At 36.6% G+C, this 22,738-nt stretch overlaps 1 protein-coding gene across 1 annotated transcript in view; it reads right to left on the bottom strand.

The window, feature by feature from the left end:
* Nucleotides 1-22,738, bottom strand: part of LOC125264897 (tumor necrosis factor receptor superfamily member 11B-like) — a 56,807-nt gene that overhangs the window by 27,295 nt on the left and 6,774 nt on the right. The window contains exons 2-3 of the mRNA XM_048184694.1: nt 14,369-14,732; nt 11,235-11,450 (exon numbers count right to left, since the gene is read on the bottom strand). Of these exons, the coding sequence (XP_048040651.1) occupies nt 11,235-11,450; nt 14,369-14,732 (580 nt within the window). The remainder of the gene's footprint in view (nt 1-11,234; nt 11,451-14,368; nt 14,733-22,738) is intronic.

Raw genomic sequence — 22,738 nt, 5'->3', positions numbered from 1 at the left:
AGGCTACAATAATATGTGAGGAACATGTATGCACATGTTTGTGTTTTTGAAGGAATAACGTTTATGCGTGGTTATTGAAAAAACAAAAAACTTAAGTCACTGAAATAAGGCCAAAAAATATATATTAAAACTGTGTTCACAAGGATTCTGGGTATTGGAGGTTGTAGACTAGAGTTTTTGCTTCAGAATGAAGTAAAAATTATCCTTCCTACTCCTTCATATAAAACAATAGAGAGATTTAAATTTTCTAAGACACTTTTGGTCAAGAAACATAGTATGCATGGAGGCGTGAATCCTCATGTATAATGGGTGATTCTCACCTGAGAAGACAAAAGAATTGAATAATAATGACCTGAAATGACTTGCATATTAATGAAGACTTTCAGTCAGGTAGGCTGTGAAAAAACCCACTCAGGACAAAAAAAACATGATTTTTGTGATCTCATGCATGCACGTATTATTGCACATGATATGAAGAAAAGTTTGTATAGGCCTATGTTAAATTACACTACCAGTCAAAAGATTGAACACATTGCCATTATAATGTTTTTAAAAGAAGTCTCAAGTCTCTAACCAAATAATGGTTTTCTATTTTAATATACTTTAAAATACAATGTATTTCTGTGATGCAAAGCGTCTGAACATTCCTACCTCTAGGGCATTTCATATAGGCTACTATATTTGTTATATTATAGAGCCTAAATGTTGATGTGCAGTTGACAAACTATACATCATTAAAAAGATCTAAGACTCAAGCTTCACATTTTGACTCTTAAAATCTTATATTGACCATAATTTCTTAATATGCTTAAAAGCATAAACATTTGGAGAAATATTGATGGATTCTCATATGTTTATATACATTTTCTATACAGAGGAGTAATATTTATTATTCTATATTTATTGTCATCATTATGAGCGCTGGATGCTGTGTTTTTAATTCATTCTTGAGCCAGAGGGCGCTCTGCCCCTTTTGTCCACAAATGCCTCAGTAAAAGAAGAGGCATATCATGTGACAATCAAGGAACTAACAGAGGCAAGAGATCGCTAAATATGGCTATTCAAAACACTTTTGAAGACAATAAATAGACGATTGACATGACGAATGCATGTATTGACTGAATTTGCGTCTGAATAGCGCTGGCTCCGTGGGCGTGGCCGCATTAGCGGATAATGAGCTGAATCACTGACTTCTGACATGGCTCTCTTTTCATACAGATTACATAAACACAGAAGGTTTGTTTTTGATTTGACTTATATGTTTTAAAACCTGACATCTTAAAGTTTTTTTAGACATAAGTGTAATTTTTTTGTCATTAGTATTCACTAAGTTACAGTTCATTTTCTAAGAACTATCAGATTGGACTTCGTTCAGAGAGAGACGAGAGATCACGCATCATGTTCGTTTTCTTTATTTTACAAAAAGCACAACATTTTGTTGTGTACACAAATGAAAGAAGATATTCCACAGATTAAAATGGTGTATAACTCTTAATTGTATGTGCAACATTGACGGAGTATTATGAGTCTCTTTCACACTGATAAGAAAAAAACCACGGTGGTATCGCCGGCGATACCCTCAGACCTCAGAGTGTTAAAGCTCACTCTGGAGACCAGCCTTAGTTATATTGCCCTTAAGAATGTGTGTGTGGCACGTGGAAAAGCAGAGACACAAGGAAACCTGCATTTACCCCACAGAACACAGACGTTCCTGCATTAATTTATAGAAAGACTGTTCTATAAATGAACATGCATATTCCCAGGAAATGGTATCCATTATTACTGTTGTTGTATTGCAGTCATTGTATTTACATGTTTTAAGATTTTTAAGTTTTATGACATTTAAGGTAACTTCAATTATGCCATGTTTAGTGTCTATGGGTTCGTATCGAGAAGATTTAACCCTCTGGAGTCTGAGGCTGATATTTGTCCTTTTTTCAGTTGTTCATAAATATATAAATGACAAAAGTGTCATTACACTGTATTCAGCACAAACTAGGCTACAATAATATGCGAGGAACATGTATGTACATGTTTGTGTTTTTGAAGGAATAACGTTTATGCGTGGTTATTGAAAAAACAAAAAACTTAAGTCACTGAAATAAGGCCAAAAAAAGTATATTAAATCTGTGTTCACAAGACTTCTGGGTATTGGAGGTTGTAGACTAGAGTTTTTGCTTCAGAATTATGTAAAAATTATGCTGCCTACTCCTTCATATAATACAATATATTGATTTAGTTTTTGTAAGACACTTTTTGTCAAGAAACACAGTATGCGTGGAGGCGTGAATCATCATGAATAATGGGCCATTTACACCTGAGAAGACAAACGAATCACATAATAATGACCTGAAATGACTTGCATATTAATGAGGCCTTTCAGTCAGGTAGGCTGTGAAAAAAAACCTCTGTAATAATGTCTCAGCTCATCATAAACAGCAATACTGTGAAATATTATTACAATTTAAAATAATGGTATTCTATTATATTCTTTAAAATATAATGTATTTCTGTGATGCAAAGTGTCTGAACAATTATGTTACCTCTATGGCATTTCATATAGGCTTTTAGCTTAAAAGCATGCACATTTGGAGAAATATTGATGGATTCTTATATATTTATGTCAATTTTCTATACTGAGAAGTAATATTTATTGTCATCACTATGAGTGCTGGATACTGTGTTTTCAATTCATACTTGCAGCCGGGGGGCGCTCTGTACACCTTTAGGCCACAAATTCATATAAAGAAGAAAAGGAACTAGGAACTAACGGCATGTCTTCTAGAGATCGCTAACCATGGCTTTAACATCCAAATAAACACTTTTCAAGACAATAAATACACGATTGAGACGATGAATGCATGTATTGCCTCCGAATTTGCGTCTGAATAGCGCTGGCTCCGTGGGCGTGGCCGCATTAGCAGGTAATGAGCTGAATCACAGACTTCTGACATGGCTCTCTTTTCATACAGATTACTTAAACACAGAATGTTTGTTTTCAATTTGACTTACATGATTTAAAACCTGACATCTCAACATTTCTTTAGACATAAGTGTCTTTTTTTTTGTCATTAGTATTCATAAGTTACAGTTCATTTTCTGAGAACTATCAGATTGGACTTCGTTCAGAGGGAGAGGAGAGATCACGCATTATGTTAGTTTTATTTTACAAAAAGCACAACGTGTTTTTACTCTCAGTGTACACAAATAAAAGAAGACATTCTATAGTTTCAATTGATATATTACTTATGTCTCTATGACAAGAAATGACGGAGTATTTTAAGTCTGTTTTGCTGCAATGTGAAAAAAATCCTGCAAAACGCGCCGGCACGTTTTCGGACCTCAGGGAGTTAAATGCTTGTGTATGCGGTATGTCCATACCTGTGCAACACATTAGTATTACAAGAATCTTTAATAGTTCTTCTTCAAAATCTCAGCCAGTTAATCTGCTCGGTCATAAAAGCCCTGACAAGGGGGTGTGTTGTCCCCCGGAAATACAACATCTTCATTGGTCCAGTCAACAACTAAGAGGTGTGACTTTGACCAGAGGTTAAAAGCCAGCGAAAAATGCCACTCCCTCTCTTTCCTTGCTTCGTGGACGACTGAACGGACCTCCTTGCTGCAGGCCTCGGCCTCCAACCCAGCCATGTGCTCATCTATAAGTTGTTTCATAGTATTTCATTCAACGCAGAAGATAACTGGCAACAACTTCGGACTGAATCCTCAGCCTAAAGGCATCTGCAAGTATCGTACATTTGAACACTAAACAGCGATTTAGTATTGATTTGTAAAACTTACATTACTGAGGAAACTGATGATTCTTTTCCAGATTGTCTATGACTTTTTCCTATAGCTCTATCAATAGTTCCACTTCTAGTTCAACTCTATCATTGCTCATTCTTACCTACGTATGTGTGTGACCTTCATGTATGTTATGTGTTTGTTAGTTTAGTTGTGTGTTTGTGAGTTAGTTAACCCTCTGGAGTCTGAGGCTGATTTGGGGCCTGGAGAAGTTTTGACATGCCCTGACATTTGTGCTTTTTTCAGTTGTTCATAAACATATAAATGACAAAAGTGTCATTACACTGTATTCAGCACAAACTAGGCTACAATAATATGTGAGGAACATGTATGTACATGTTTGTGTTTTTGAAGGAATAATGTTTATGCGTGGTTACTGAAAAAACAAAAAACTTAAGTCACTGAAATAAGGCCAAAATAAGTATATTAAATCTGTGTTCACAAGACTTTAGGGTATTGAAGGTTGTAGACTAGAGTTTTTGCTTCAAAATTATGTAAAAATTATGCTGCCTACTCCTTCATATAAAACAATATATTGATTTAGTTTTTGTAAGACACTTTTTGCCAAGAAACACAGTATGCATGGAGGCGTGAATCACCACTGAAAAATGGGCCATTCTCACCTGAGAAGACAAAAGAATTGGATAGTAATGAGCTGAAATGACTTGCATATTAATGAGGCATTTCAGTCAGGTAGGCTGTGAAAAAAACCTTCTGTGATGTCTCAAGCTCATCATGATATATGAAACATACAGAAAAATATTATTACAATATAAAGTAATGGTTTTATATTATACTTTAAAATATAATGTATTTCTGTGATGCAAAGAGTATGAATATAGGCTTTTAGTTTAAAAGCATGCACATTTGGAGAAATACTGGATTCTCATATGCTTATGTCAATTTTCTATACAGAGAAGTTATATTTATTTAATATTCATTGTCATTACTATGAGCGCTGGTGTTTTCAATTCATCCTTGAAGTCGGAGGGCGCTCTCTGTGCATTTTTAGTCCACAAATTCATCTAAAAGAAGAAGAGGCTATTCCATGAATGGAGTTTCCAATTCATACTGCAGCCGGAGGGCGCTAAAGAAACAAAAACTCATCTAAAATTCATCTGTAGAAGAAAAGAAAACAGGAACTAACTGCATGTCTTCTAGAGCTCCCTAACCATGACTTTTACATCCAGATAAACACTTTTCAAGACAATAAATACACGATTGAGACGATGAATGCATGTATTGCCTCTGAATTTGCGTCTGAATAGCGCTGGCTCCGTGGGCGTGGCCGCATTAGCAGATAATGAGCTGAATCACGGACTTCTGACATGGCTCTCTTTTCATACAGATTACATAAACACAGAAGGTTTGTTTTCGATTTGACTTACATGATTTAAAACCTGACATCTTAACGTTTTTTTAGACATAAGTTTAACTTTTCTGTGATTAGTATTCACTAAGTTACAGTTCATTTTCTGAGAACTATCAGATTGGACTTCGTTCAGAGGGAGAGGAGAAATCACGCATCATGTTAGTTTTCTTTATTTTACAAAAAGCACAACATTGTGTTTTTACTCTGAGTGTATACAAATAAAAGAAGATATTCTATAGTTTCAATTGATATATTACTTATGTCTCTATGACAAAAAATGACAGAGTATTTTAAGTCTGTTTTGCTGCAATGTGAAAAAAAACCTGCAAAACGCGCCGGCGCGTTTTCAGACCTCAGAGTGTTAATAAAGATTGTGCACAATACATGTTTGGTTCTGACTCCGTCTGCTAATAAATTGCCTCTTAAGTGATTTAGATCCTGACTACGTGCTCTGAGTAGTACGGTACAATAAGAATGTTATTTTTCCATAACCTGGAAATTAAAATTTCTTAGAATTAATAAACAATCAACATTGAGTGTTCACTGGACGAACAGGTTAATGGATTGTAATATTAATCTTAATGTAGCTACATCTAGTTAATCTGATTAATGGATTTACATATTCATAATTAATCATAATTAATAATCATAATGAGAGTTATGAATAATTATTAATATTCCCCCTTTGAGTTAATTCGCTACAGGTTTGGTGGAGAATGAGGGCATCATTTTAAGCAATTGTTTGCAGATGGACCAGTACTCAATCATGTATTTTTGCATAATCTTTATTAACATCTTAGACATGCACATGCAAATTTCTAATAAAATCAGCAAAACTGGGGCTTGAATGCGCATTCCCTTGAACGGCAGAATGTTCCTCAATGCTATAATGCATGTTTAAATTGTACGAAGAAGCTAACCTGAAATTACCGAAGAAATCATAATTTCAGTTGCTAAACGAGTTTAAGACTTTTTCTGACGATGGAATCTCAGATGAGCAGCGCGCACAAAGGGTATTAGAATAAACTAACCTGAACTTGGGCTAAGAAACCCCCACTTTCAGCTTTAAATGCATAAGTCTTTTTCTGACGATGGAATCTCAGATGAGCATCATGTACAAAGGCTATTAGAATAAACTAACCTGAACTTGGGTGAAGAAACCCTCACTTTCAGTTTTAAATGCATAAGTCTTTTCTGACGATGGAATTCCAGATTAAGCAGCATAAATTTACCTGTGTGACGAAGAAATCTCACTACAGCGTTTGTAATGGTGTTCAGGGCGATGCTCCTCAGTCACCGATTAAGGCCTTTTTACTATTCGTTACGTCACTTTATTCATATTAATGCGCTGGACCGCACATATGAAACACACGCAACAAATTTGTGGTGTAAATTCTAGCTTAGCTAACTAGCAATCCACCACTGTCTGTGAAGTGATGTGCTGTTGTGATTTGTGAGTTATGCGTGACCACACTGGAGTTCTCAATGCGGACTTGCAGCATGGTTAGAATTCTGCTTTATTCTGATCGTGTCGTTAACACTCTGAGGTCTGAGGTATCGCCGGCGATACCACCGCGGTTTTTTTCTAACCAGTGTGAAAGAGACTCAAAATACTCCGTCAATGTTGCACATACAATTAAGAGTTATACACCATTTTAATCTGTGGAATATCTTCTTTTATTTGTGTACACTCAGAGTAAAAACAAAATGTTGTGCTTTTTGCAAAATAAAGAAAACTAACATGATGTGTGATCTCTCGTCTCCCTCTGAACGAAGTCCAATCTGATAGTTCTCAGAAAATGAACTGTAACTTAGTGAATACTAATCACAAAAAAATTACTTATGACTAAAAAAACGTTGATGTCAGGTTTTAAATTGTGTAAGTCAAATCGAAAAAAAAATTCTCTGTTTATGTAATCTGTATGAAGGAGAGCCATGTCAGAAGTCCGTGATTCAGCTAATTATCCGCTAATGTGGCCACGCCCACGGAACGAGTGCTATTCAGACGCAAATTCAGTCAATACATGCATACATCATCTCAATCGTGTATTTATTGTCTTGAAAAGTGTTTTGAATAGCCATAGTTAGCGATCTCTGGCCTCGGTTAGTTCCTGGATTGCCTATTCTTCTTTAGCAGGCATTTGTGAACTAAATGTGCACAGACCGCCCTCCGGCTGCAAGTATGAATTGAAAACACAGTATCCAGCACTCATAGTGATGACAATAAATCCTGAATAAATATTACTCCTCTGTATAGAAAATTGACAAACATATGAGAATCCATCAATATTTCTCCAAATGTGCATGCTTTTAAGCTAAAAGCCTATATGAAATGCCATAGAGGTAACATACTTGTTCAGACACTTTGCATCACAGAAATACATTATATTTTAAAGTATATAAAAGAATACCATTATTTTAAATTGTAATAATATTTCACAGTATTGCTGTTTTTTCTGTATGTTTGATTTACACCATGATGAGCTTTGAGACATAATCAAAGAGGGTTTTTTCACAGCCTACCTGACTGAAAGAGCTCATTATTTATGCAGGTCATTAGAGCTCTTTATGCGATTCTTTTGTCTTCTCAGGTGAGAATCACCCATTATTCGTGATGATTCACGCCTCCACGCATACTGTGTTTCTTGACCAAAGATGTTTCAAAAAATTTAAATCTCTCTATTGTTTTATATGAAGGAGTAGGCAGCATAATTTTTACATAATTTTGAAGCAAAAACTCTAGTCTACAATCTCCAATACCCAGAAGTATTGTGAACACATATATAATATTATTTTTTTGTCCTTATTTCAGTGACTTAAGTTTTTTGTTTTTTCTATAACCACGCATAAACGTTATTCCTTCAAAAATACAAACATGTACATACATGTTTCTCACATATTATTGTAGCCTAGTTTGTGCTGAATACAGTGTAATGATACTTTTTCCATTAATATGTTTATGAACAACTGAAAAAAGCACAAATGTCAGGGCATGTCAAAACTTCTCCAGGCCCCAAATCAGCCTCAGACTATAGAGGGTTAAAAGTGATCAATGAATCATCTAATATCCTTAAACACGAGGTTTCTGTTAAGACATGATATTTCAGTAAACTGTAGAGCTTGTTAATGAAAACTGGACTATACCAGACAAACATGACAATACGTCTCTTCCTTTTGTCAAATGTGTCATTTAAATGTGTTATACACATTTCATATAGAAGTCAGGTATAGACATGGGTTCATGGGACTTTTCATGGGAACCATTGACATTTCAAATCACTTTGAAACAGCTATGATGCATCATGAAGCCTCATTTACTGAAATCACGTGACTTTAGCAGTTCGACACACGCTCCGAATCACTGATGCAAGACAAATGATTCACCCCGGTTCCGAAGCTTCACAAGGCACGCCTCAAAGGCACCCATCTCTGGTTTAAACCATTTGTGTGTGTGTGTGTGTGTGTGTGCGTGGTGTCACTCACTTTGTTAAGTCTGAGTATCTCTATTCAGTCAAGTTGAATTTAAATTAAATTTAAAATTTAATTAAATCAATTTGTTTAGCTTCCTATCTCCTAGAGCTACAAGGAAATTCCAAGTTTACTCTTTATTTTTATTTTTGAACCCTATTCCTCTATTTTATTTCTACTTCATTCTAATACTTCGTTCACCTGACTATCCCTATGCAGCCAAGTAGAATTTAGTTAAATTTGAAAATTTAATTAAATCAATTTTGTCTATTTACCTTTCCTTTTAGATTCCCAAATCTATAAGGAAATTCTAATTTCGTTTTTTTTATTTCGACTTTATTCCTCCTCTATGTGTCATTTTATTTCATACACTTTCTTTTGTTTAAGCCTGAATATCTCTATTCAACCAAGTTGGTTTTAATTAATCTAAGCATTTAATTAAACCAACTTGGGTATTCACCTTCCCTTTAGGTTCCCTAGAGCTAAAAGGACCTTCTGTTTTTACCCTTTTTTTTGTGTTATTCTACCATCTTCCCTCTTTTTTTTATAGGATTACAGTAGTACTGTTGTTTCCTTAATGAGGTATAATGAGTTATAGGTTATTACTATCCTAATTCCTATCTCTTAGCTCCCCCTCCTCACTCCTTAGTGCTTGAGTACATGAAGTACAGCCACCTCTGGTCAAAGTGCTGTCCATTTCTTTTGATCATCCTTGAGATGGTTCTACACCTTTATTTCCACACACCTGTCTATATAAGACCTTACAGCTCACAGTGCATGTCAGAGCAAATGAGAATCATGAGGTCAAAGGAACTGCCTGAAGAGCTCAGAGACAAAATTGTGGCAAGGCACAGATCTGGCCAAGGTTACAAATTTTTTTTTTGCTGCACTTAAGGTTCCTAAGAGCACAGTGGCCTCCATAATCCTTGAATGGAAGACGTTTGGGACGACCAAAACCCTTCCTAGAGCTGGCCGTCCGGCCAAACTGAGCTATCGGGGGAGAAGAGCCTTGGTGAGAGAGGCAAAGAAGAACCCAAAGATCACTGTGGCTGAGCTCCAGAGATGCAGTCGGGAGATGGGAGAAAGTTGTAGAAAGTCAACCATCACTGCAGCCCTCCACCAGTCAGGGCTTTATGGCAGAGTGGCCCGACGAAAGCCTCTCCTCAGTGCAAGACACATGAAAGCCCGCATGGAGTTTGCCAAGATGGTGAGAATAAGATTCTCTGGTCTGATGAGACCAAGATAGAACTTTTTGGCCTTAATTCTAAGCGGTATGTGTGGAGAAAACCAGGCACTGCTCATCACCTGTCCAATACAGTACCAACAGTGAAGCATGGTGGTGGCAGCATCATGCTGTGGGGGTGTTTTTCAGCTGCAGGAACAGGACGACTGGTTGCAGTCGAGGGAAAGATGAATGCGGCCAAGTACAGGGATATCCTGGACGAAAACCTTCTCCAGAGTGCTAAGGACCTCAGACTGGGCCGAAGGTTTACCTTCCAACAAGACTATGACCCTAAGCACACAGCTAAAATAACGAAGGAGTGGCTTCACAACAACTCTGTGACTGTTCTTGAATGGCCCAGCCAGAGCCCTGACTTAAACCCAATTGAGCATCTCTGGAGAGACCTCAAACTGGCTGTCCACCAACGTTTACCATCCAACCTGACAGAACTGGAGAGGATCTGAAAGGAGGAAAGGCAGAGGATCCCAAAATCCAGGTGTGAAAAACTTGCATCTTTCCCAAAAAGACTCATGGCTGTATTAGATCAAAAGGGTGCTTCTACTAAATACTTAGATATACTTAAATACTCTGAATACATAGGACCATGTGATATTTCAGTTTTTCTTTTTTAATAAATCTGCAAAAATGCCAACAATTCTGTGTTTTTCTGTGTTTTTCTGGCTGCAATATAACAAAGAGTTAAAAATTTAAGGGGGTCTGAATACTTTCCGTACCCACTGTATATGCATCTTCTGTGGAGCAAAAAAAATGTTTGTCCAATCATTTAATTTGGTTCGAATGCAATGATAGGAAGTCCTCCCTGCCTGTCAAGCTATGCGATTGCATACTTCCGCGCACACTGCTTGCGCAGACATCATGTGTTCTATCAGGCTATGTAGAGTTGTAGACACATCGCTAGAGTCACTGAGCACTGCAAACAAACAGCAGCCAACTGTCACACTTCCTCCTGAACCAAAACAATGAGCTTATTACCATAATTATGAGATACGGAACTGTTTGCATCCTCAGACTCAAAATTATGCATTTCTATGGCAACCCTATCAATGCACTTTGATATAACATCACACATACACACATATCAGTCAGCCCCAACCCCATGGACTGACAGAGATTATATGCCCCTTCCCCTGGTCCAACGGAAATCAGTAAGCAGTGCAGAGGGGGCCATGGCAATACACAATCACTGGGCCCAGCAAGGGCAATTCCTAGGGATGTACCAGGAATCAGCACAGCTAGTCCTTCAAAAAGAATTTGTCCATTATTCACCAAAATTTGCACAAATTATTTTCAAATCAAACAACAACTTTTTCAATGATAAAACAAGGGCTGGAATAGTTTAATGAAGCTTACCAGTGTGACATTCTGTGTGCTGATGGGAGCAGTCAAAAGTGAACTCTTTATCCTCAGTTTCACACAGTGTGTCCTGGGTAGTTGTGCCTAGTCTGACAGTCTTCAGGCCCAGCTGAGTGCAATCCTTGTGGGGCATACACGGCTCAGTGGATGACGATGTGCTGGAGAAATAACCCTGGGGACACTTCTCACACACTGTGTTCCTCTCGGGTGTGCCTGAAGACATGTACATACACACTGAATGCACAATTGCAATATGTAATTTTAGAATAGGGAATACTTTGAATAGCAAAAACTAGGTCTACTTCTATGCAAAGTAGGCATATTGATCTGAATAAATAGCATAAATAATCCTGCCCATTACATTATAGTGCACTGTTTAAATTCCATTTTGTGCTACTTTATTATTATATTATATTGAAAGGGAATATTTATTATATTATAGAATTAGGGAATGTTACTATATTTAAACATGACTAAAGCTTTTTCAGTGCTAAAACTCACACATTTTCTCCCACATTCTTTAAGAATGTATAATCAGATGGATGTATCCACAGTGAAAAGATATATGTGAAAAGAATCTCATTTTATTTAACCTTAAACACCCATGTAGTCTGGTGTATGAAACATAGGAAGTGAGAGTTTTATGACAAGAATTTGAGATGTTTAGGATTTGTCACTTGTACAAATGTCATTCACAAGTCACAAATGACTAAAAGAAACCAGCTACTCACATGTTTAGGTAAAAAATGAGTCAGATCTATAAATGACTAGGATAACTATTTGTTTAGTTTAATTATATGCATAAGGCTATTTTTTGAGGAACTAGTATTTTTACTTCTGGGTCTCATTCTTTAACTATGCATAGAATCTGTCCATTAATTTCACACTTTTTATTAGAAATTAATAAATGTGACAATAAGCCAAACTTACAATAACACTTAACTTATTTCAGAGTAGCAATAATGTGTGATATTGCTTAATGTAATAGGTTCTACATAAAAACATGTAGTTTAGGGCCAATAAAAAAGTGTTTATTATGTTTCAACTGGTTTTGAGAATGGCACCCATAGCTTTTCTTGAAGAACTGGCCTGTACTGGACAGGTTCTGTGGTAAGCACGGTTTGGGCATCTAATATGCTAATTGCTAACTGGCATGTGCCTATTAATTTAGAATCCATCTACATTAGAACTAGAGTAAGATCAAATTCATGTTTGTACATACCTATTGCAAATCTGGTGAAAATGTTGCATGATGACCTTTTCTTTACACACAAGTTAGAATATTTGTACACAACTAAGTGACCCCATTTTGTTTTGTTTTTTGAACAAGGAAAACTCACCACAATGCTCAGTGGTTGGCAGTGTTGGTGTGTAGTGGCTAAGGTGTTCTGAGTTATTTTTTCTTTTAGCAATTTGTGTTGTTGCTAGGGCATTACAGGTAGTTTCTTACTGGGCCAAGTCAAAACAATCCAAGTTTGCACAATTCAGGCTTCTGGATAAGGCTTGTGAATGTGATTTTACTGTCTTATCCACCAGACAAAAATTCAAATATGTTTGATCGGTTAGAAAAGTAATAAAGCTGCATAATTTGGTATTGCATTGTTGTTCATAACACAAATTGAGTTATGCACTGAAGTTTAACACTTGCCGTAAAGGACTCCACACAGGTTCCAAAAAACAAGTCAAGTATTCAAGGACCTCTGTCACCATCTTATGGTGAAAGTAGAACTGCCCAACTAATATTTTTTTAGTTAACTTTTCATAGAAAATTACATATTGAAAACAAAAATATATTAATATATACCCCTCAATGCATTTGCAACAAACTTATTAGAAAATTCCTTTATTCATATTATATTTTCATGAAAATCCCACTAATAATGGAACATCACCCATAATGCAGTTGGAGATAAATCAGAGCCAAAATCTTGCCATCATCATTGTTTACAGAAACCAAGTATGTAAAGTAAACAATTATGAACCGTAATTATTACAATATAAACCTTTAAATTATATGGTTTTGAACTGTAAAATAGACAGTAAACTAAGTGCTGTTCCGTAAAACCTAAAACATTGCTACCGTATTTTTTACGGTAAAGTTCTGGCAACCACAGCTGCCGTTTTTTTACTTGAAATTTTTACAGTGTATTTTTCACTTCCAAAAAATGTAAATTTAACAGTATTTTACTGTAAAATCACATTAAATGTACTGTTTGATCTATTACAGTTATTCAACTTGTATAGTATGGAAACTTTCTGTAAACCAATTAACTGTTTTTCACCGTAGCATTTTTACAGTCTTTTACCATTAAAAATCATGATAATTTTTTACAGTAAGGTTTTAACCAGTAAAACTTTTTTTAAATGTGATGCATGTGGGCTAGGAATTCAGAGGGATTTGGAACACTGAGGGATAATGTTGTACCCAATCAAAAAGAGACAAAAAGAAATTACAAAATTAAAACATCTGGGATTGAACACAAATTCTGAGAATGAACAGATCATCCATTAGACTCAAGCTATAGTCTGGGTGGGGTGGCCAATATGATAACAACCATCTTTCTCACTGATACAACATACAGCATGATTAAATAGCACCCTGACTCGCTGCCAAATGTTCCACCAGCTGCCAGGAAAGCTTAAGTGAGGTACTGGCCGACTGCTAATGTATACTTTCTAATGAATGTGCTTCCTTAACCTTGAAACCAGTTAGACACAAAGAATACGGGATTAAAAGGAACATGAGTGCATTATGGGTTTAATTCAGGGTCAGCTGACTGGCTGAATGTGGAGTTTTAAACCAACGAAGCTCCCCAATAATTATATTTAAAATGGCATTTAAAAGAAATGACACACCATCCAATTTAAAATAAAAGTGGCTCCTTGCTGAAGAAGCTTTTCAAGAGGCCAGAAATATTGGAGTCCCTGCAAGTTATATTGTGTAGCATTTCTTCTTCATAATATTCACAATATGGTGAATGAGATGTTTGAAACTTGATACATAACTTGCATCCAGGCAAGTCTGTGAAATTGCTAAATAATGTGTTTAGACACACTGATTAGAACATTGATGGTCTTGAATTCATAAATATTGTTCTAGCACATTATTGACAAAGAATGAGTGAACTTACCCTGTACAGCGACTCCAGAGCCAGGTAAGCAAGGGGTGTGACGGACACAAAATTCTACCACCAAGTGATACCCAGGTATACACTCACAGAGCCTGTCATGAGTGCTGTTACATTCCCTCCGTACAATCTGCCTTTCTTTGCAGACAGATGTACAATGTTGACAGCTGTCTCCCCAATGCCACTGTTCCGCAAAGTGTTTTTCTGGGCAGGGGACACAAATGGTGGCTTCCTCCTTGCTGCAGTGGCGTTCCACGGTCGTGCCAGGTGGACACTGGTCACAAAGCAGCATCTTAGAGGTCACAGGGTCTCGGTGCTGGTACTTGGGTATTTCTTGGTAGGCCAATGCAAAAGACATGGCGAACAGCTAAGGAAACAAATAGGAAACAAATAGGAAATACAGTTTAGAGATTGCATTTTGGTGTGTATGTGAAGTGTTTTCTGAGTAATTTTGGGGATTTCCCCTTCACACTGCTGCCATGGCAAACAATATAGTCTGGATATCGCACAGGCCGTGGTGTGACTGCTTTTGGGTCATGTCAAATGAGCAAGACTCACAAGTGACAGATTAAGAGAGAGAGTGAGAGAGTGGGAAAGAGAAAGAGGGAGATAAAGGATTCCAAGCTACCCATAAATTGTGTTTTACACAGCAGGTGGAGGATCTCAGTGAGGAAATCATTAAGTCCTTAAACTAATTTTTTAGCATGGTGAATACTGCAGATATAGAGTCAAACTGTGGAAAATGGGGTGAACTTTTAGCCTTTTGGCGTTCAAAGCAAGGTTGCCATTTGACGAAGATGTGTACAGTACTCTAACCCAAATTACATACTACTGTGGAGTCTTTGAGAGTTGTAATTACACTGTTCAAATGATCTAAAGGAAACTCACAAAGAAACCAGTGACCTTGAGTCAGTGCTGAATTCAAATGCTTAATTTCAAGGTAAGCTACATTTATCTCAGGCAGACATAAGGCTCTCAGAGAAATCTCGTTCTAAGAGTGGAAGCCTAAAACAGGACACTGAAATTGAGATTTGGATCCAAAAGGATTCAAGTGTGATACCAGATGGCTAACAAGACTGACTAACACTGATGGTAGATCATTAAATTCACACTTATATAGCTATAAGTGGATAAGAAAGTGTGTTTACACCACACAATGCTTAATTAAACAGTTATCACCACACCAACTATTCCTGATTAACAGGCTTGTTAAATTTTAGCTGGGGAAATTAGAATTGAGATGTTTCAAAATCTGCAGGTGGTCTTCTGGGATACTGCAAAACTTTCTTAATTCATTCATACCCATCACTCGTGAACTCTTCCTGAAAATATCCCCAGCTCTATCCAGTCCCTCCCCAATCTCCCCAATCTATCCAGTCCCTGTGGGCTATGATACATACACTGTCTTGGACACTTGACATCAAACAAGGCTCTCCTTACATCCACATCATAAATCCAGTGGTATGGAGCATAGTGGTTGGAGTTACTTCATCTATTCACTAATTTCATTATTTTTTTTTATACCTTTATTATCTGCTGTAATAAAAGATACTCCTTTCCCTCTCTCGATATGTCGTATACATATTGAGTTGTTGCTTAAACAACATTTCCCAAAGTCATAATACAAAGGTTTTTCTTTTAATTTTGTGTGATGTCTGAAGGAATAGTTCAGACATCTATTCATTATTATAAAATGTATTGGAATGTGTTATATCACAAATTAACCAACTAACAGACCAAAGAAATACATATTAATTAACATAAACAATTCCTCCATTACAATCTTTATCCTGAACTGTACATATATGAATATATAAAAGCAAGAAAGAAATCAAGTATTATAATGATTTTTAAAAGAAATGCCCGATGAGTTACACTAAAAGATTAAAGGTGCAGTAAGAGATTTCCGAGAATCATTTTTGAATACTACTGTATTGTTTCTTTTAGATAGACAGGAACGTTTTTTGTTAAAACAGGTCAATCTCAAATCAGCCATATCAGATCATTGTAAGAGGGAAAATCATATCATGGATTGGGATAATGCCAGGGTCATCCATGCTGAAAGTAACAAGTATCACCGCTGGATTAGGGAGGCCATTGAAATTAGGAAACGTGCACCAAGGACCATGAACCGGGACGAGGGAGCCTACACCTTATCCCACACCTGGGATGTGGTCCTGGAGACGGCGTCAGACAGTAGGGGGCGCAAGCTCTCCCTACTGTCTGGCAAAACAACATAAGCAGCCTACAAGACACGTCAGAGCAACATCACGTGACACTTCTGAAGAAGGCTACAGGAAGTAGCCGAAACTAGTCAAGCAGGTAAACAAAAAACGTTCCTGTCTATCTAAAAGAAACAATACAGTACTTAACGTAAAGAAGACAGTATGAATCTACTTGAAAGGATTTTTGAATACTGTTGATATTTGAAATCAACACAAACAAACACACCCCTCCCTTCACTGTTCCGCCCCCAAAAAACATGAACACGCAATGCAAGAGTGGATGTCTCTTTATCATAGCAGAAGCAAAGCAAAATAAAGCTTCGCGAAAAATAAAGTTTAGATTTTGAATGAACGACAAGAACCAAAAATGAACATACAGTAGGCCTACATGAGTATATACAAGCAAGAGTTCGTTGTTATAAGCAGCACACACTCAAAACCAATGTTACTCACGTATGGAACAGAAACAACAAAACCCTGGCGTCACTTTTCAGGCCTGTCCACTTAGGTCTCTCCAGCACTGGAAAGCTTTTCTAATATTAACGTGGGTCCTAAAGCTCTTGCCTGATCATAATAACCCATCTTTTTCCAGTGATATTTCTCTGACATTTTATCCCTGGTAATGTCTCAGCCATCTCTCTTTCTACAGTCTTTCTTCAAATCTCTTGCTCACCTCCCCCATCACGAGAGGCCGCTACTGCTGATTGGCTACAAGTTTGTTGTGGTGCTCGGTCCAATCCACTTTCAACAGCATTTTTTCAGAAACCACTTACTGCACCTTTACGGAGTGTTCACACTTAACATGAACCCTGGTGCAATTGCTCTGTTAGGGCAGTTCATTTGAATATGTGTCAAGGCTACTTTCCGAACCATGGTGCGCACCAAACAAGCAGACCGAGACTGCTGGAAAAGATGGGTCTCGGTCCGCTTCCAAACAAACTCTGGTGCGGTTCGAATGAAATATGAACTCAACATGGACCAAAGACATGTAAACGAACCAAACACAGGACATGGTGTCACAAGATGTGATTCTAAAAAGGACAGAATGCTCAAGCATACCTGTTTTTTCTCATCATAGTCACAATATTGCCCATCACAGTGTGGCACAGGCCTCAGAACTGCGTCCCCTTACAAAAAAGGGGCTATAATTCAAGTTCATTTTATTAAAGTCCCCCAGTAGTCAATAATTTTATTCCTTAAAACTCATCTTCTTCATCACTAAAATGACATATTTAAAGGGGTCTTTGATTTATTATTTCACTTTTTTAACTTTAATTAGAGTGTAATGTTGTTTGAGCATAAACAACATCTGCAAAGTTGCGATGCTCAAAGTTGCAAAGGGGGATATTTGCTTTTACAGAAATTGCTTTTTAAGGACTACAACAAACGGCTGGGAGAGACTACAACAAGCTTCTTCCTGGGTTGGTGACATCACAAACCCCAAAACATTTACATAAAACCTGCCCAAGGAAACACACAACAAAGGGGGTGAAGCCATGTTGGACTGCTTTAGAGAAGAGGAAGAGTTGTTGTAGTAGTGTACTATTTCAAATGATGCATAATAGCATCCCCTACCATATAACAGAGAAAATGGATAGCTGGAAAATTCAGTCAATGGCAGGGTAAGAGTAGATTTGAGGTAAATTCCTATGTACGCTACCAGTGGACTAGCCTACACAAAAATTCAGATACTCAGAATTAGGGATGCACCGATCCGCCTTTTTCACTTCCGATCCCGATACCTGGGATTCAGTATCGGCCGATACCGATCCGATCCGATCTTCAAGTAATAAGAAAAGCGCTAAATTACCTAATAAACTGTATGCCTCACTTAGGGCTGTGACGGTCGGCATGACAACCGCGCCACCGCGGTCGTGGAGTGTCACCGGCGGTAGTGTGGCGTGTATATAATATATAATCTCAAAGGTCGGGTTAACCGAGAATTTTCCGTCATTGATGGAATTTTTTTTAGCAGTGACGGAAAAAATCTGCAGCCTGTCCGTCATTTTGACAGATTACTGAGGATGATGTAACTTAACTGTAATTCCCACCCCTGTCCAGTAGGTGGTGAGCGTGCTCCAGTGTGGCAGCAGAGCGCGAGTTCAGTCCCTAGAATAAAATGAAAACGATGCCTTTGATTACACACACCCCAGTTTGTCCATTTTATTATATATTATATTATAATACTTATGCTTACATAAAGTTTCTAATCCGTTTTGTTTTAAATAGTTTTTATTTTTGTTGTTGCTGACTAAGTTTATGGTCAATGAATGGCTTTTCCTACGTGACATTGTTTACAACACTGATTGAACTGACGTGATACAGATTTCGGTAAGCTACTGCAACTTTCAACATATTTTTTGATTTTCATTCATGTTTATTTCCTTCTGTAAAGTAGTAAAGAAGAAGAGATGATCACGTTCACTCACGATCCTCAAAAAGTGTTGAGATGAGATGTAAGATGAAAACTGAAAAGTGACGCAGACTTTAACTTTTCATAATACTTTCTTTTCATAATATAAATAATTGCATATTTGTTTATCTTATACGTTTGTGAATACATATGAAAATGTGGACGAAATCAGAAGCTATTAAATGTCTTATAATTAAAATATAAAAATTAAAATGATGCAGCAACATATGATAGATAGGACAGAACAAAAAAAAAAATGCTATTAAACAATCTTTCATTGCGCAAAAATATTATAATATGAACGGCTCCCATGAGCGGCACAAAGCGCTTTTATGCGTATCCCGTGTGCTTGAAGCACCATGGAATCAGCGCGCAGCGGCAGCGCTCTGCAGTGAAAAGTTCAAAGCACAAAGTGAAGAAATATTGATGCGTATTGTATTACCGGTATCTTGATTAAGTATAATAATAGAAATATTGATTAATCTTGGAGAGAGTTTCATTGTGTTGACTGTCGCAACTGAACGCGACACGCAGTCTGAATGCTGAATGGAGAGTGACTGACAGCCGCAGCGGAGGGAGGCCTTTACGTGTACTTTAATTTAACAACTAAAATATTCATCTGTACCTCAAATTAAACTATGGAATGGCTTCAGAACACTTGGAATATAGTGCACAGAAACTTTATGGTGCTTTTTAATGTGTTTGTGCCTTTTGTAGAGCTTAACAACAACAGAATAGTACACGCACAATATCGGATTTTGGATCGGTCCCGTCCGGCCGATACCCGATCCGGCAAAAATGGCAGTATCGGCGCCGATACCGATCTGAATATCGGATCGGTGCATCCCTACTCAGAATTAGGAACATATTTACTTTATAAATCAATAGTTTCAAACAATGCAATTTTATAAGACAGTATGTAAAACTATGTGAAAAAAAGTATTTTATTAGGCTTCTCAATCAAAAGAGTAAACACAACAACAAGCCAAGTTTACTTAGAATACTCAATTATACTTTTAAGTATATCTCGATCAAAAGATTGAGCACAATTATAGGCCAAATAGTCTTTTCTGTGAGTTTAAGTTTATTCTTAAGTGAAATTTTAAGTATATTTCTGAGAAGTACATAAAAAGTAGACTGAACGTATACTTTCTTATTTTTGGTTTAACAGAAGTATACTAGCACACTTGAATAAACTTATTTTTTGTAAGGGTCTCCTCAAAGTAGATCTTTCATTTTTCCGCTGTTTTGACTTTACACATTTTATAAGCTTTTCATGAGTTGTCAGCTCCATAATATACCATTGAATGCATTTAGCCCAACACACAGCATACCAGGACCAAATGTATTATTATTATTTTTTTTTTTTTTGGTCCGGAACAAAAAAGTGTGGACACACCTTTATTTCTCTATTGCAGTGGCTCCCAAACTAAGGTATGCAAGGTGACAGAGGGGTGACACAAACAAAATGCTGAGTTTTACCATTCGTTTAAATCCACCCCATCTTAAAATAACATTAAAATGAGCATGTATTTCTAACAGGCAAAATACTGTAAAAGGTCAAATATGAAATCCAATCAAATTACCTCATCTTTTGAGGTCAAAACTTATTGAATCCACACAAGTAGTGTACAGAGTATGCTGCCTTAGCAAATCGTGCTATATTATGGCCGTTCTCGACAATGTACCTTTGTAAAAGTGGGGGTTTAGCACTTACAGTACTAGCATGAAGAACCAATATAGACACAGACTGTGGTGTATAGAGATCAATTAAGACTCAAACTCTCTTTGATATAAAAGCATACTCCGTGTGAGTTCTTGTTTATAATGTTGAATATTATACGGGCAAGAATGCAAATTTTCCCAAATATCCGCACAACTGCAAATGTGACATTGAGTTTATATAACAGTTCAACACACAAAAGGGTAATATTAAGTTATGTGCGTTTTAAACAGTATTGTTTGCTCTATTTTACAACAAAATAATAGTTCCAACGAAAGCCACAGCAGAACTGCAACACACAGCGGTGTTTTATGAATGAGTCTGCAGCTTTGGACGAATCATGAGAATCAATGATTCAGTGACCCATACTGAATGACTGACTGACTGACTGAATGAATAAATAAATGAGTGAATGAATGGACTCATTCATTGAGAAAGTGACTTACCGCCACCTACTGGTGGTTTTAGTTTAATATTTAAAAGTATCACTGTTTTTATCATCATTGCATATTTCTCTGTTGAACATGTTTTATTTAAAACATTATTTATTTTATAAAGGTATTTATAAAGGTAAAAAATGCACTGGAAAATCAATTTAAATATAAAAATTTTTTAAGTATTTTCCATTAATGGAAAAGGTCTGACTGTAGTCGAAGAGAAGGATGCTAAATGCCTCAGGGGGTAAGGCATTCTAAAAAGCTTGGGAACCACTACTCTATTGTATTTGAAAAAAGTAGGGATGCACCGAAATTTTGTTTTAGAAATAGATATTATATATATTTCTAAAAAAAGTGGGTCGTGACTGTTGACACACACACAAGTACTGTCCCACTCTACTTAACATACACATAAATTGTATGAATATGACTAATGAATAAATAGGCCTGTAAGGTAAGGCTATTAATAGCAGTCCCAAACTAATTTTTGTTAATACAATAAAGTTGGCATGATCCACCACAGAAATGAAAAAATACATGAAACATGGAAACTGCTCCTGATGAATAGAATGAACATCATACATGCATGCAAATCCTTCCCAGCTGACACACAATGTTTATTTTGTGACTTACTAATTGACAACGTAACATTGCATGTTCGTAGTTTCTTTTGTGATTTTTATATATGCAGTGACATACAGCGCGTGCTGCCGCATTTGAAGAGTGCACGCTACGAGCACAGTATAATGTCTAACAGGACAGGAAAGTTTAGTTTTCTGAAGTGAGAGAGACTTTTTACAGTTTTTCTCAATTGCTAAAACACAATTAAAAAAACAATTCACCATTTTCTCACAACTATAAACACAATCTCGTAACTACACACCAACTTGTACAAACATCAAACTTCCACGTCAAAATCAAATATTTCAGTCAAAAACATATTCACTTCTGTCAAAATCAAACTTTGGCCTCAGATGACACACAAAACCTGCAAATACACAGATTACTTCCCTGCCCAGTGACCACTAGTGAGATCAATTCATAACACTGTAACAAAAAACCTCTTATTGGTATTTAAGAATAAATTGGCAGCTCAGTGTCTATTACAGTGTACAACATAAATGAAAGAGTGCAGATAAGATAAGTGCAGATAAACAAGAGTAAAATGCAACAATGAGCTGCTTAAGGAAAAAATTATTTTGATTTCACTACTGTAAAGTGATCTTACAGGAGATGAAAATAGATGAAGTAGTTGATCTTACAAGAAGAAGTTCAAAAACCAAAGAACTAAATATGAAATGTGTATGCAACACAGTACAGTATAATGTTAATTACAGTAATACATAAATAAATAAATAAATAAATTTGCCATCCTCTGTACCTTCAGCCAAATTTCATTACAATACAATACTATAGCAGTTTCTTGGTCTTCTAACAAAAGACTTTCTCTACTTTCCTTAGGTAGTCGTCTCTCAAAAATTCAGCACGTGAGAAAAACCCCCATCTACAAATACAGTTTTTTTCAACTGCTTACACACATTTTCAAAACTTTGGCTCTTTTTTTCAAAACTTTAC

This window comes from Megalobrama amblycephala, linkage group LG3 (assembly GCF_018812025.1).
Source record: "Megalobrama amblycephala isolate DHTTF-2021 linkage group LG3, ASM1881202v1, whole genome shotgun sequence".
Lineage (NCBI taxonomy): Eukaryota > Metazoa > Chordata > Actinopteri > Cypriniformes > Xenocyprididae > Megalobrama > Megalobrama amblycephala.
Note: the sequence above shows the minus strand (reverse complement) of the source record. Positions and strands in the feature narration are given on the sequence as shown.